Source organism: Leptinotarsa decemlineata, unplaced genomic scaffold (genome assembly GCF_025532065.1).
Source record: "Leptinotarsa decemlineata unplaced genomic scaffold, Ldec_3_MD MMD2_tig00000035_RagTag_RagTag, whole genome shotgun sequence".
NCBI classification, from domain to species: domain Eukaryota; kingdom Metazoa; phylum Arthropoda; class Insecta; order Coleoptera; family Chrysomelidae; genus Leptinotarsa; species Leptinotarsa decemlineata.
The window spans coordinates 4720413-4736606 of NW_027412540.1; the positions used below are offsets into that span (position 1 = coordinate 4720413).

The 16194-nt window shown below is 35.5% G+C and overlaps 1 protein-coding gene across 1 annotated transcript in view; it reads left to right on the plus strand.

Annotated features, from left to right (window-relative positions):
* Positions 1-16194, plus strand: part of LOC111506190 (limbic system-associated membrane protein) — a 1118878-nt gene that overhangs the window by 587993 nt on the left and 514691 nt on the right. Inside the window, exon 3 of the mRNA XM_074171774.1 lies at positions 11374-11496. Within this exon, the coding sequence (XP_074027875.1) occupies positions 11374-11496 (123 nt within the window). The remainder of the gene's footprint in view (positions 1-11373; positions 11497-16194) is intronic.

Genomic DNA, 16194 nt, shown 5'->3' on the forward strand with positions numbered 1-16194 from the left:
CACATTGGTCTGTAAATTGTGGTTCGCGTCGGTTCTGATGAAACTGAAGTTATATTTTATATTATCCAAAACTATTGAAATTCAAATGAATGCAATTGGAACTTTTCTACAAATCAAAATCGAAGAATAAAAAATATCCTCGATGGTTCCCGAACCATCTCTAATACAATATAATTTGTCTCTGCTCTCTTATTTCTTGCTTCTCCAACATAGGCTTCACCAATTCTTTGATATTTGGTAACTGAATCAAATGATTGATTAATTGTATATGAATTGAAATATTTTGGCGACTGATAATTTTATCCGATATTTCTGAAAGATATGATAAAACAAATGCATCTCTTTTGTTTATATTGAAACCTGTACAAAATATGTATCCGGATTTTTTAGGAGTCACCCAATGTAGAGAATTTGGTTCTTAGTTCCTAATGTATATTTTCAACATCACCGCAGATGTGAATTACTAGAGGCGTTTCTTCCATGTGAAAAAGCACTTGATGGATTCGTCAGGAAGCCAAATCTCAAATGTTATAATGAAAATATTTTTGTAGATAATGTGGTGCCTCATTGACCTATCTCTCAGGGTCAGTTTGATCTCAATATCTAAATAATAAATTGAGAAGTTAGGTAATCAAAATGTTTTAGTATTTCACGTGTATTGTGACGTTGAAAAATATTTTATTATGGATAATGAGTAACTATATTATGAATTGAGAATCGAATCATCTGAGAACTGTTGTTTAGAACTCTGGGAGGAAATAGAGGGATCAAAAATAGTTTCTCCTAGAAATGTATCCCATTTCCATTATTTGAAATTTTTATTGGTGGGATCAAATTACCACGTTTTATGAACACGTTTTACCAACAGCCCCTTTTGCAACAGAACAAATTTGTTTCTTCAGAAGACAGAAATCGTTTTTGCATCGCCTCCAAAAGGACTTTCATCTGAAAATTATAGGAATCTACCTGATAATTGAAATATTTTCTTGTAGGTAATATTCTTTATCGATACTTTCATGTTATGTAGCGTTCCTGTATATGCTGGCTGGTATTCAATAAAATAAGTGAATGAATGTCATTATGATGTCATCGATGACATGAGTAGATTAAGCTTATTCCGTGACATGAAAATCGTGAATAATGAATGAATTGTGGATTTTTCTCATTTAATATTATCCAGGTTGGTACTGAAGAGCCCTTAGGCAAGTGTCTTACGACGAAACATCGTTGTCTACCAGGGAGAATGACAGTGTTCCATGTAAGTGGAATGTATGCCTTTCATTGAATAATATTGTGTAGAAATCCTGTGAATGATATCTGATATAATTCTATAGCTAATGTTTGGAATACATACTGAGTGGGGAAAAGTGGTTTTTGTATAATTCAGTAATCATATGAAAGTACTCATTTCGAAAGAATTTTTCTTTAGTGTATTTCAATATTTATATTGAAATAGCTGTTTTAGGAGGGCTTTTCCTTCCAGTTTGTGTCTGAAAGTTACTTCTTTGTATGATCTACACATCTTTGTACCTATAGAGTTACTTCTTTTGAAATTGTTTGATTCCTTTCTTTCTTTGGAAGACTCCCACATTTTTTTTGTATCGATATGGGGTAGTAGAGAGCCAAAAACTGTTTTTTATCGCCCTTTTTTGGGTATTTGTTACCTTCCATAATCTGAAAAATATAAAAATTATAATGGAGAACAAGTGTAGAAGTGCAAACTTTTTAGTTCACCTCGATAAGTTATTCCGTGAAAAAGTATTTTTCACAAAAAAAAATCTTCTATTTATCAGTAATGTTGGATGTTGTGGATGTTGAGTCGATAATTGTTTAGTTGGATGTTATTGAATTTGTGAAGCTGTTTGTATGTTCGTTTTTTTTCCTCCACAAAAAATGACTTTCGATGAATACAAAAATCTTTCTTTCTCAAAAATTTGTCACTTCCGAAAATATAACCCTTTCAATATAAACAAGATACCTTCTGTCTGGGATTTAATCAAATAAGTGAATGAATATCATTACGATGTCATCGATGACATATGTAGACCAAACTTATTCCGTGACATAAAAATCGTAATTGGTGAATGGATTGTGTAGTTTTTTCTTGTAATATTATCCAGATTGGTACTGAAGAGCCCTAATGCAAGTGTCTTACGGCAAAACATCGATGTCTACCAGTGTCGATGACAGTGTTTCATGTAAGTGAAATTTTCACCTTTCATTGAGTTTATTGTGTAGAAATCCTGTGAATGATATCTGATATAATTTCATCACTAATGTTTGGAATACAAACTGAGAGAAGAAAAGTGTGTATAATAATATGAAAGAATTTGTTTCGAAGGAATTTTTCTTCCGTGTAATTCAATGTTTATATGAAAGTCGCTGTTTCATGAGGGCTTTTTCTTCCAGTTTGTGCCTGAAAGTTACTCCTTTCTTTGGAAGATTACTACATTATTTGATTTTTTCTTTCTTTTCTCGAAAATTTTCCATTTTGTATATAATGTAGAAAAAGTAGAATGTTGAAAATATTGTTCATCACCTACCCATCGGAAAGCTAGAAAATGTTTTTTTGAGTAGTACAAATGGTGATAATGGTTGAGTCGTTAAGAGAAAAAATGTAATTAACAATGACCCAAGTTGCTGCATAGAGCAATGGATTCTGTAATCCAGGAATTTGATGAAAACTATCCCAAAATAATCTCTTATTTCAATTATTTCGAGAACGATGACTCTATGAAGAAAATCGGATTTTTTGACAATAAATAATTGAATTAAAATTGAACATGTGGAACTCAATATTGGAATGGCGTGATTCATATGAAAAAAAAAGAAAAATTGTTTTCAAAATATGAATTCAGCAAAGTGAAAATCATTATCATTGATATTTCCGTAGATATCGAGAATTTTTCATATTTTATCTTGGAAAAAATAATTGAGCTCTACTCGAATTCACAGACTTAACGCGATCTGTTCTCCATTTTAGAATGAAAGTCTTGCAAAAAATCCAGTCACCTATACATTCATTAGTAGGAGAGTTTTTCTTGCGTTTAACATCCTCAATTTCATGTTCATATTATCGACAGAAATTAACTGTTCACATTGAGAATTCAATACAACCTTATAAATGAAAGAATGTTTTCAAGATAATTTTTCTTTTAATACTACTAGTCCGGACCTGATGGAAAGAGATGGAGAAAAAGAAACATTCTCCCTACTTTCCGCTTCAAATAAACAATTTATGGCGTTTCCTTCAATCCTAGCAAGCATTAAGTTGGCGGAAGGTTTAAAGCTGCATGTCCTTGTGATGTAGCAATTGGAGAGCTATGCGGAATAGCCAGTGTAATTGACAACGTTGACCTAATTAAACGGTTGGGTCGTATTTGAATGAGAGCTGTGTTTTGATTTTCCCGTTCAATCCATGTTCTTTTCACATTCTTGTAATGCAATCGGATTTTTTCTCATTTTTCATTTTGAATTCAGTAAATACAGAAAAATTATTCATATACTTGCGTCCCACTCCGCAGTCGATTTTCTGGGAAAGGCATCACCCACTATTCTACACAAGAATCCACAATTCCGGAAATTACTTTTCGACAGCGTCTAGTTCGGCTAATTTTGAAACAACTAAATATCGACATGGTGTCTGGCCCTGATGAAGTGCCCGTCATTGTACTTGAAAAGTGCGCGAATGAATTAGCATCAGTATTTTCAAGCTGTCTTACAAGAAAGGGGTTTTCCTGCGTGTTGGAAAATCGCTCGCGTTCAGTCTATTTCCAAAAACGGCAAGAAAAATCTTTCAAATGATTATAGACCAGTCGCTTTGCTATCAGTGGTATCAAAGTCGTGAGCCAACATATCCTCAAATATTTTGAAGGCTTCAACATCTTGAGCGATCATCAATATGGCTTTCGGAAACAAAAATCAACATGCGACGTTCTATCGTATGTCAGCCATATTTGTAATAACGCAATCGAGAAACATAGAGAATTAAGCGCTGTTGCGCTTGATATTTCTAAGGCCTTTGACTGTGTGTAGCATGAGGGTTTGCTGGCCAAACTGTGATGCTATGGTTTGTTGGATCATTTCTATGTAAGGCTCTTCAGCTTCCTGAAATAATGTTCTCGGCAAGTGGAGGGCACGATGGATATCTCTCAAATATTCTCACCATCAACGCTGGTGTTCCCCAGGGATCCATATTGTCTCCAACACTATTTTCATTGTATATCATCGACTCACTGGAAAAAATCAATATATTGCTTTGCTGATGACAGCACATTTGTCTCGTCATTCCATTTGGATTCCAGGACATCGGCTACGAAGGCATATCTTTATCAGCATGCAGCAGGAAGTTGCATGTCTTAATGAGGATCTTGAAGTGATTTCGAATTGGGGTGGGAGTAAACAGTTTCAACTCAATCCACAAAAACCCTGGCATCGGTTTTCTACAAGATTATTAATGTCTCCGAACCGGATATAATGATGTCAGGTCAGACAGATCCGCTTTCTGCTTCGATAAGTTTGTTTGGGGTAAAAAAGGACACCAATATGTCTTAGCACAATCATGTCGCTGTAATATCGAAGACTGTTTCTCAAAAGTTTAGGACACTATTTCGAACCAGAAAACTGTACACACCTCAGCAACTTTTGATGCTTATTAAGCTCAGATCAGACCATCTTTGGAGTATTGTTCTCATGTATGGAGCTCTGCTGCCAAAGATACCCTGAAGTTGCTGGATTCCATCCAGAAAAGAGCCATGTGCCTGATTGGAGACTCGAACGTACGTGCAATCTTGATTGCCTGGAACATTGAAAAACGGTTGGAGATTTGTCTCTCTTCTATAAATACTTTCGCGGGAGGTGTTTAAGTGACTTGGCACATTTGTTTCCACCCAGAGCGTTACATATCAGAAATACGCGACGGACTGTGGCTGAACCATACGGTTCAGCTTAGTACCTATACCTCAAATGTCACTGTTTAAAGGCTCTTTCATCTGAAGATATGCGTTTATGTTGGATAAACTTCCTGACAACTTTTTCCCGAATAGATTTAATCTCGAGAGATTCAAATCCAAAGTGAATCGTTACTTTCGCACAGGCACCGCTCGGAGAGCGCCTTAAGGATTTTCCTGTAGTGCTTGTTTTCTCCCTGAAAAAAAAGATATCGCCTATATTTTTTGTAGAGAGTCAGATTTTGTCATTACATTCAATGTTCTCGTTTTCCAGTATTTCATGAATAGCATCATTTGTCATAATATGCAAGGGAAAATGAGTATTTCAACATATCTATTTCACAATTTTAGCCTCCACCAGGAGAGTACTTGCATTATAAACAGGATAGGAGCACCGATATAGAAGTAATTTTGGTTTGCATTAACATCATGCAGTTTAGTTGAATACAAAACAGCAATTACTTTTCATCCCTTTCTGAAGTGATTTCCATATAATTTTGCTGTTTATCATATCTTCTGTAGAAATATCTCGAATTCCAAGAAGAGTCGATACTTCAAAAGATACAGTCAAGGTGTTACCTTTCAACAGCGTATTTTTAGACGAATACTTCTAGGTGTTACCTTTCAATAGCGTATTTTTAGACGAATACTTGTAGGTGTTACCTTTCAATATCGTATTTTTAGACGAATAATAATAACAGCTCGACGCCAACGAGGCTTCTGGTCCTAATTAAATACCTGGTATTATACTTTGAAAAAATCCTATCGAACTTGCATCTATGAAGGCTGTAGGCTCTTTAACATGTTTGAAAAATCATTCAAATCCAAGCTATACCCAGGAAGGGCTAGAAAAATCTTTCAAATAACTATAGACCAATTCGAATACTTGAAATATTTCTACATGTTAAGCGATCATCAGTACGGTTTAAAAAAGAGAGAAGATCTGATTGAAATACAGGAATAAAGTCGCGTTATTGTGGTTGGTATTTTCAAGGCTGTTGAACGTGTCTGGCCTGAGAATTTACCAACTCAACTTTGTTGTTATGGCTTGTCAGAAGGTCTTTGTTGACTATTCAATCTTATCAAAGAACGTTCCTTACAAGTAGCCATCTCAGAAACTTTCGATTCTTCATAACATGAAGCTGCTAGATTATTGTATCTAAAGAAGAACATCTAACCGATTGCAGACCAATACATCATGAGAAATCTTAATAACACAGAAATATTGGCGATTTGGAAAAGGTGACTATTTTGAAAATGTATAAATTATATTTTTAAGACTATTGCAACAAATAGAGAATATTTTTTGCAGATCCCATCAATTTTCAAAGAATATATGTGCTGGCGATTACAAAATACATTCAAATATGAAAGAATTGAAACATATTCATAAAAATTCTCCTCACAGCGGCATGAAAAATAAAATTAATTGTTTTTGTTCAACAGTGCTGTCCATTTTCTCTTGTTTTTTCAGGTGAAACTCTTGTTTATTCATTTTTGAGCTGAGAGCATTTTCCGAATGTAATTACCAGCTGTATTTAATTCAACGTGTAACCGAAAGTTTGGATTAATTTTTTTTGCATGTAATTTCATCAACATATTGCAAACTGCAGTGTTATTTGTAACTCCATTACTTGAACAGATCGGAAAAATGTCATGTTCATTTGCCTTTCGAAAGTTTGGTTCATATATTTCGGGTAGAGACTAAAAAAAATTCGTACAACGTTAATTTTTTATTGTCTCTTCATCGGGAACTCTACAAATATTGATCTAATTGAATAAATTGTGTAGAGAAACGTGATCGCAGGGTTGAAATTAAACTTGTTAAAATATAACATCGAGAATCCTCATATTTGCATGTCGAGTACGAAATAATTCAAAAAGTCTACATATACACAGTAAAAATAAAAATCTCAAAGTGAAGAACATTATCGAGATTTTAAAAATCTTGCTCTCCTATTTTCATGAAGAAATATTTTTATAAACTGAGAAATATATTCTTTCAAGTTGAATTTGGATCAATAATTCAAATGGATTGAATAAACGCTTCTTTCAAGTAAAAAAATATTCCACCAAGATTGTGCATACATTTCAATAGAAATCATAACATTAGCTCAAGAGAAGTAAGTATGCATTCTTTAACGTGAGCAGCAAAATTAATCTCGAAGCGAAACTTTTTTCGGTTTTGAAAGAATGCTATGTTAACTTAGAACACTATTTAAATATCTCCGTAGGAGAAATTAGTTGTTTTATTTGTATTAATTTGTATAAAACAAATTAACTCATTTACTTCAACAAAGATTAACTTATGCTTATGTTATGAACAGCTGTAAGTGGTAAGGGAAGAAATTAAATAATACATTATATATTATGATTAGTTTATTTGAAGCAATTCATAAATATTATCCTGAAAATGCATGTGATAAAAAACAAAACGTAATAGGTAACTAAATTTTCTTTGTGATCTTTGCCTAAATGGCATATTCCAACCGCACACTATTGAGAGATCATACAGTTATACAAATAACAGAAATGAATATTCAATAAGGAAACATATATAAAAAGAAGTGACATATTCTTGAAAAATTGCAAATTAACGAATAAAATAAAATCGAAGCCTATAAACAACATCACAACTCAGACAAGAAAATGAATTGATTTATTAGTAATTTTAAATAAATAAAGTATTCAAAACTAGATGCCATTCTGGTAAATAACATTAAAAATCACTATCGTCTATCAAGTTCTGCATTTTGCTTTTGTTTATCCACAATTGCCGGAACATCACTTGTATTCTGAAACGAAAAAACCACATCATCGTTAGTAGTATTTCAAATATCTAGAAAGGTCAAACTATGAAAACAGCTGCCACTCAATCGAAAAAATATCTGTTTGAGTGGGTTTATTTCGTTAACCAACCCAATTGTTATCCTTATACGAACGACAATCCTCAAAATTTCAAACTTGTCTGAGGTCTTAATGTTCAACATACGATTCCTAGCAAGTTAAAAGGTGCTTGAACATTCCTTTTGATCATAAATAAATGATCAATTCAAAAGACGTACCTCATATCCCTTTGAATTGGACTGAAGTCTATACAGAAAAATTGCCTTTCAAATCCGTTATAGAAATGTGTTGTGTGAGTATTATTACTCGTAGAGGATCAATGGAAAATATAAAATGTTTCATTCAAAAAATTCAACTCATGATTATACACACATAGTTGAAGGTATGTGATTCGCTATTTAAATAAAAACTTTCACTATTTTCACGTTTTTGGAAATTCTGATTTCTTGTCTAGTTACTTTGGTAGAATGTCTACCTATTTCTAACATTTTTAAAGGAAATATATCAAATAATTTCAAGCTGAGTAGGGTATATTCAATTTGTTCCCAATGAATAACATAAAAACTTCAATTTCTGAAGTAATTACAGAAAGCAAAGACGTTTCGGAATCCAACAAAACATTTACAAGTTGAAATCAGAAAGTGGCGCTGTCAAATGTAGGTGATTTTCATACCTACGAGCGCCTATTATGGTATTTTTTGTATTATAATTTATTGTCGAAACTATAAAAACCTCTATATACAAGAGATTGTCGAATTTGAATTAACGTGGAGGATTTTTCAGTTCAAATCAATATACCCTTGCAGAACTCGGCAAATGTAATAATGCATGTTTGAAAAATTACGAAGCATTGATATGATTTTCACAAAATGAGGGCAAAATTAAGAGTTGCTGTCAAAGTTTACCACTTTCTCTTCGGTACTAGGTATACAATGAAGTACTTAATGATATAGCCAAATATACCCAAACACCCCAATTTTATCCAATTACAATACTAACCCATGAAAATATCTTCCATAAGCCATAAGCTGTATAAAGCTTATCGCTCACTTGTCCGGCACAGCACGGCGCTGTCCGTCGCCTGATGGTGACGGGTAGTAGCATCGCCCACTTGTCCAGCGACAACCAGCATACTGAAAGTGCTGTTTGTTCGATTTCAAGGGAAATAGTCACAAAAAGGAATGTTGTGAGTCCATCCCATTTATCAAAAGACGGTAAACCTGGGAGAGTTTCATCATCTTTTCAACGATCTGAAAGAAGACGAGGAAAAATTTCTCCACTATTTACGATTGGAGAGGTGTAATCCTTTCCGGCGGCGGACGGTCTTGGCTGTGCCGTGCCGGGTTAGTGGGTGATGATCCATTCATTTTCATTGTTCCAATCCTATCCGTATTTTGACGGGGCGTGCCGTGTTGTGCTGTGCCGGACAAGTGGGCGAGAAGCTTAAGAACTCACTGTTCTGTACTGTACAATCTGTTCTATTATGGTAGATATAAAATAATTGGAAAAGAATTGCACTACCTACAGACACATAAAACACTTCCTCCTTAAAATCGCAACTCACCAACGCCACTTTCCAACAATTACTGGCGCATACAACACTATTCTACATTGTTAGTTTCTCATAATACTAAATATAAATTCTTTTCAATAATATCTATTTTCAAATAAAACAGAAATGAATAAAATACCTCTTTAAAAGAAACCCTGTTCATTCTATACAAAATTCCTGTTGTCTTCAGTGGATCATAATATAGTTTCGTATATAGATTTACAAAACTTTTCTTATAAACGAATTCAGTTATTCGAAGGGATACAGTTTTGAATTCAAACAAACAATATGTTTTCAGATCAAGTTGATATTGCTCTCCATTTGAAACAGTTTATTTTTCTCTTTAAATATGCGTTTCGTTGCGTTTTTATGAAATTGTTCAGTAAAAATCAAGTATCAGCCGATTTCATCCCAGATGTTCTCATACTTTCCAAATTCACACTCATATTCAGTGGACATACTTGAAGACTTTCTATGAATCAAATTAAGTAAAAGATTAATTTTTACAGGCAAGTCTCGACTCACCTACACTTTAGATTTATGGACTGCCACCTATCAGAAAATAACTATTTCCCTGGCTGGTACCATGAAGAGCGTTGGATTATATCCAATAGGCGCCACTGCAGGAATCCTAAAAGAAGTATTTTCTGCATATTCTGTTGGCGATACAAATGTTGGAATCGATTTCAAATTATAGGAACGGGCACACTTGCAGACCGGTTTTGGTCTATTTGACCTCACGTCAGGGCAAGGTAGTGGCCATCATCAACAAGTTCATGATATTCCATATTTAAAAATTGAATTCCATCCAAAGTATCATTCCTTTAACCAAGTTGCAACGAACGACAAACAACACATTTGTCAACGCTCCATGTGGTAAACAAGGAACTAACCATCCACATATCCAGAATTCGCCCTATTCCTCGTATAAGGAAAGAAACCTTCACATATATTCAGTGAGCATACTTGAAGACTGGCTGTAAATCAAATCAAGGATTTTTTTCTGATTGATTCGGCCGTTACTTGATGGAGATCCATAGTAATTTCATAAACTACACCTCACGATTTGATCTCCACAAACTTTATTTGAGAAATATATCATGACATGTTTCGCTAACACGGTAGCTTCTTCAACAGTGATTTGCATACAACAGTGAAATAAAATTTGTGGAGATCAAATCGTGAGGTATAGTTTATGAAATCATCTAAAAGAACAATTCGTTCAGGCCAGTCTCAACTCCCTACACTATAGGTTAATTGACTGACACCTATCAGACAACAACTACTCCCCTGGCTAATACCACGAAGAGCGTTGGATTATATCCAATATCATCAACTACTTTAGGTTGATGATGGCCACTACCTTGCAATGACGAGAGGCCAAATAGCCCAAAACCTGTCTGCAAGTGTGCCTGTTCCTATAATTGAAAATGGATTCCAGCAGATGTGTCGCCAGCAGCATATGCAGGAAATACTATTGTGAAGATTCCTGCAGTGATATAATCCAACGCTCTTCGTGATATTAGCCAGGAAAATAGTTGTTTTCTGATTGGTGTCAGTCCATCAACCAACTATGTGGGTAAGTCGAGACTGGCCTGAACAAATTTTTCTTTCAGTTAATTTGATCCACACTCATTGTTTATTTTTTTCCGATATTGTTTTCTTTCTCTAATCCAATTTCAATCCGAATTTTTTTGTATTAGCTTTTTTCAAATATTATTTTCATTTGATTTTTTTTTCTTTTCATACATTTCAAATCTATAAATATTTATCCAGACGAACATTTCATCTTTTCCAAACTAATGTTTACATGCGTTATTTATGAAAAGTTGTGATTTCTGTTTAACAATAATCACAATCACAATTACATTTAAAATTATTAAATGAAATTACTTTACGACGTTTCGATTGTGAATATTCACAGTCAACCAAAATGTCAAACTGAATAGATGTCTTATCGGTTTACAATGATTCATCACTTTGAATTTTAGGAAATCTTGAAATTCAACTCAACATTTGTTTCAGGTTTTCTACAGACCAACATCAACCCTGACCCATCCACATTACCGACATTCCTGACATCCAGCCAAGTGTTTAAAGTAACAACCAAAGACACGGTTGTTTTGCCGTGTGAAGTGTCCAACTTAGGTAAGTTTTGTTTACAACTAGAGTTCGTTATAATGAAATCAGAAAAGTATGTTTTTCTTTTCTGATCGATTCGGCCGTTACTTTCAACAGAGGGCTTTGACAGCCTGAGCTCAATGAATTGCATAACCCGATAACCCCAGATGACGTTCGAAGAGCCCTTGTGGGTTCCAAGAACTTTGCAGCTTCAGGCCTGAATGGGCTGAACACTAACAAGCACCCACCGCCATCTGGCCAGAGTTTTCAATTTATGGCTGGACGGAGAGCAACCGATTCCGGATTGGTTTGTCGAGGGGCGGACCTTTCTCATCCCTAAAAGCGGAGATTTGTCTATTCCAATGAATTACAGACCGATAACATGCTTGAATTCGTATTATAAGTTGTTTACAAGCATCTTGTACACACGAATACTCACCGCAGTTGACCGAGTGTTTCGAAAGGATATATGAGCAGAAAGGGTCGAAGAGAGGAGTCTCTGGATGTAAAGAGAACCTGCTCATCGATATGTGTGTAACGCAGGACACCATACAACAGCGTGACCTCTCTATGGCCTCTCTATTACCGTAAGGCATTTGATACAATATCGCATGAGCTCATCTTGCATTCGCTCAGATGCCTTGCGGTACCCGACAAAATAGTTATATGCATTGAACAACTGATACCAGTCTGGTGAACTTGCTTCACCATAACATCTGGTCAACCCAGAGTCCTAACAGGGTGGGTTACTTTCAGAAGCGGTGTATTTCAGGGCGATTCCGTCAGTTCCAATCTTTTCTGCATCTCACTATTGCCATTATCCGTTGCGCTCAGAAATACTCGAGGGTATAACTGTGGAACCCCCGGAAAGCAGAGGCACAATGACACTCAATTTTATATGGATGATTTTGTTTCGTTCGTTTGTTCCGTTTTTGATTTCGGACGTCAGGTTAGATGTTGAGGGTAAATGTTTTTTCCAAATGAAGCATTCTAAAATACGTCAGTTTTTACTTCAGATTTCAGGTTACATATGTTGGTTAGGATAGGGTAAGTTGTTCAATTGAAAAATACTCTATTTTATTTCATTCATTTTTGATGTGTTCAATGGTAACTACAAACATCTAATTTCAGCTACAATCAACCCCATCGTTTGTAGTTTGAGGACAATTGTTATTTTATGATTTAAAGTCTCATTATCGTAGCTTTTTTGCTATACTTCGGAAGAATATATAATAAATTGATATTTTTTTGTAACTACAATAAACTACAATCAATTTAGAACCAATTTTAAAATTTTGAATAATATCAATAGTGCTTCTTCAGTAACCGATAAGACTACAACAAAATGTACATTACTACATTTATTAGTATCGTTTGTAGGTAAAGTAGTCTGAAAAAAATTATATTTTTTTCAAAGCGGGTTCCAGCGCGACGGAGCTGCATGCTATCGGTATAAAATTCGGGATAGACAAATGTGCAATGGTCCATCTCAAAAGAGGACGATGCGGGGACTACGGAGAGGATGTGCAGCTCATTTATGGAAGCATGTTACACTATTTGGATGCCAGGGAGACGTATACTCACCTCGGGGTGGAACAACGCCACCCACAAGAGGTAACAGCAGTGAAGAACTCTCTCCGCACAAACTTCGACAGATCTAGTCATCGGAACTGTGGGAAAGAACAAAGTTGGTGCAGAAAATATGCTTGCCGTTCCAATTTCACTCTACTCGTTTGGATTAGTAGAGTGGAATCGGGAGGAACTGTATCAACGTAACGTAAAGACCCGAAAAATGATGCATCTCTATAAGAGTTTGCATTCCAAATCGTCCGTTCCCCGGTTGTACTTTCCTCGACAACAAGGAGGTCGTGAACTTCTGATTTTGAAATGTCTACATGACAGAATGGTACGGGATGTAGCCTGTGAAGTTATCAATAGTTCGGATCCCCTCCTCTGCATGGTTTGCGACCATGAGATATCAGGAAAAGGAGCATTTCTCTTCAGGGCAGCTGCCCGAGCATCTAATGAATTCGGTTTACTTTTCGACACTGAACGAGGTGATCACAACTCTGTCACCGAGTTGAAACTTGTTTAGCAAAAAGCTCATATTAAAGCCGCAGAGATCACCTTACTTCTGCGAAAACACAAAGATGAGCCAATGCATGGGGCCTTCATCAATAACATTGAAGACTTGGCTTATCAAAGCGCCTGACTTTCGCTTTCCTCAGGTCGAGTGAGCTGAAGTCGGAAACTAAGAGGTTCATCATGGCTTGCCAGGATAGTGTCTTCAACACCTTAATCTGCCGCAGTTGCGTGATGAGAATAGAGGTTCCTGACGCAAAGTCCAGAGCCGCTGCGAGGTGTCCGAGATGCCAAAGTACTTGCTATCAGGATGTCTAGCATATGCGGTCTCGGCCTATATCCATCGTAATAACGCGGCCCTAATAGTGCTATATTACCATCTACGACACTCTTACGGTATTGATGAGACACCGGTGTTGCTCTACTCTCCGAGGGATATTGAATCCTTTGTGGAGAACGACAAGTGCCGAATTTATTGGAACTATTCGTTCGCCACCCTCAAGATTATACAAGCTAATAAGCCTGATGTGGTCTCGAAACGATATTTGTCGTGGAGTTTTCAGCTCCTGGCGAGACGAATATCGTCAGAAAACAGGAGGAAAAACGGATAAAATATCGAGATTTTCTCTTCGAACTCCATATACTCCATCCAGACCACTCTGTCAAGATGGTTGTTCTGATTATTGGAGTCCTTGGTGGAATGATGCCCTCTCCACTCTCGAATCTTAAAATCATATCGGCTTTCCGCACTAAGGCAGGAATCTCAGCTGAATAGATGCAGAATGCTGTCATTTTTGACTCACTGCGCTTGCTCAGGGCACATGATTTTCGGACCTAATGATCACTTACCCCACGGGTGGGGAGTGGTCGTTGGTTGATAATGCTGGCGCGCCCTCCCGAATGTATTGGGATTTCGGGGGATAGGGCCTTACCAGCGCATACTATGTTAAAAAAATGAATGCTCTTATTGAAAGGTTACTCTGTACAAGAGATACTAACCTAACCTAACATATGAGATATCGATTGTACTATAACATCAATTTTTGCTTCGATTGAGAGAGAAGATGATAAAAAATATTAGTAGCGTGATTTTCCAACTTCTCGTCTATATACAAAATTTCAGCGGCCTAGGATATTTTCATTATTTATCTGTATAAATTTGTTGTGAATTGCATCAGCATTGTTGTATAATAAGACAACGCAACTAACAGAACGCTCAGTTTTGATAATAATTTATGGAAGACACATTGATTTTTCCCAAGTATCCTAAATAAAATGTTGGTTTTTTCACAGTTAGATCACTTTTTTTCTCACTACGACTTTCAAATTGGAGCTGAGTATCAAATGAAAAGACAATGTAGATTTTCCACTGATAATTGAGATCCTATTAATATATGGCGAAAATACAAGTTATCGTGTAGTAACCAACGTTGTTTATAAAATTAATCTAAAATTGGGTATAGTTGATGGGTGGAGAGCTCATTTAATTCGTGCCTAGATAGCCTTGATGTAGAGACAAAAAAGAGAGTGTAAATAATTATCTGAACAAATATGAATTCGAACCTCATGGACCCAAATGTGTGAATACTTTTTGAGTAATTAGATTATGATATGCTTTTTGGGAATGAAAGTTTTTGGCCTTCTACTACTCCATCTTGATACTGAAAAAAAAGAAAGGGATGAGGGAATCTTCCAAAGAAAGGAAGGAAGTAATCAATTTAAAAATAAGTAACTCTATACATGGATGTGTATATCATGCAAAGAAGTAACTTTCAGACACAAACTGAAAGAAAGTCCTCCTGAAACAGCTACTTTCATATAAACATTGAATTACACGAAAGGAAAAAATTCTTTCGAAACAAATACTTCTATATGAACACTGAATTATACAGAAGATACTTTTCTCTACTTAGTTTTTATTTCAAGCATTCGTTGTGGAATAAAAATCAGATATCATTCACATTAGTTCTACTTTGAATGAATGGTGGTAAATTGCACTTACATGGAACACTGTCACCCTCACTGGTATACACCGATGTTTCGCCTTAAGACACTTACCCCAAGGCTCTTCAGTATCAAATTGGATAACATTATAGGAAATACACACAATTCATTCATGAATTACGATTTTTTAATGTCATGGAATAAGCTTGATCTGCTTATGTCATCGATGACATCGTAATGACATTCATTCAATGAATGTCTTAAGGCGGTCCAAATCTTTTGTGTGGTGCGATGTTTCGAACGATTGAGTTATTGGCTGTATTATGTTCAGAAGGAATATGGATTTTGGAAAATAGGTCCCTTTGCTTTTTCGATACCAAAATCTCAGAAGTTACACACGGAGGACATATTGAAATATGTCATAATTTGGCGGGAGACGAGTTCAAGGAAGTTCCCTCTGAGAAAGAGTATGGCGATAGTACCAGTTATCTCTGAATCCAACCCTACATGATTTTATCTTGTGAATTTTATCAGTGAAGTTTGGAACTTCAGGCATGGAATGTATCTATAAAAAATAGTCTTCTCTAATCAGAACAAAAATGATGTCTCGCGACACGCGTTTTACTAAACAATCAATGCTTGCGCCAACTTATGTATCTACCTGATGATCAATGTCGTATTCATTTAAATAAATTACCA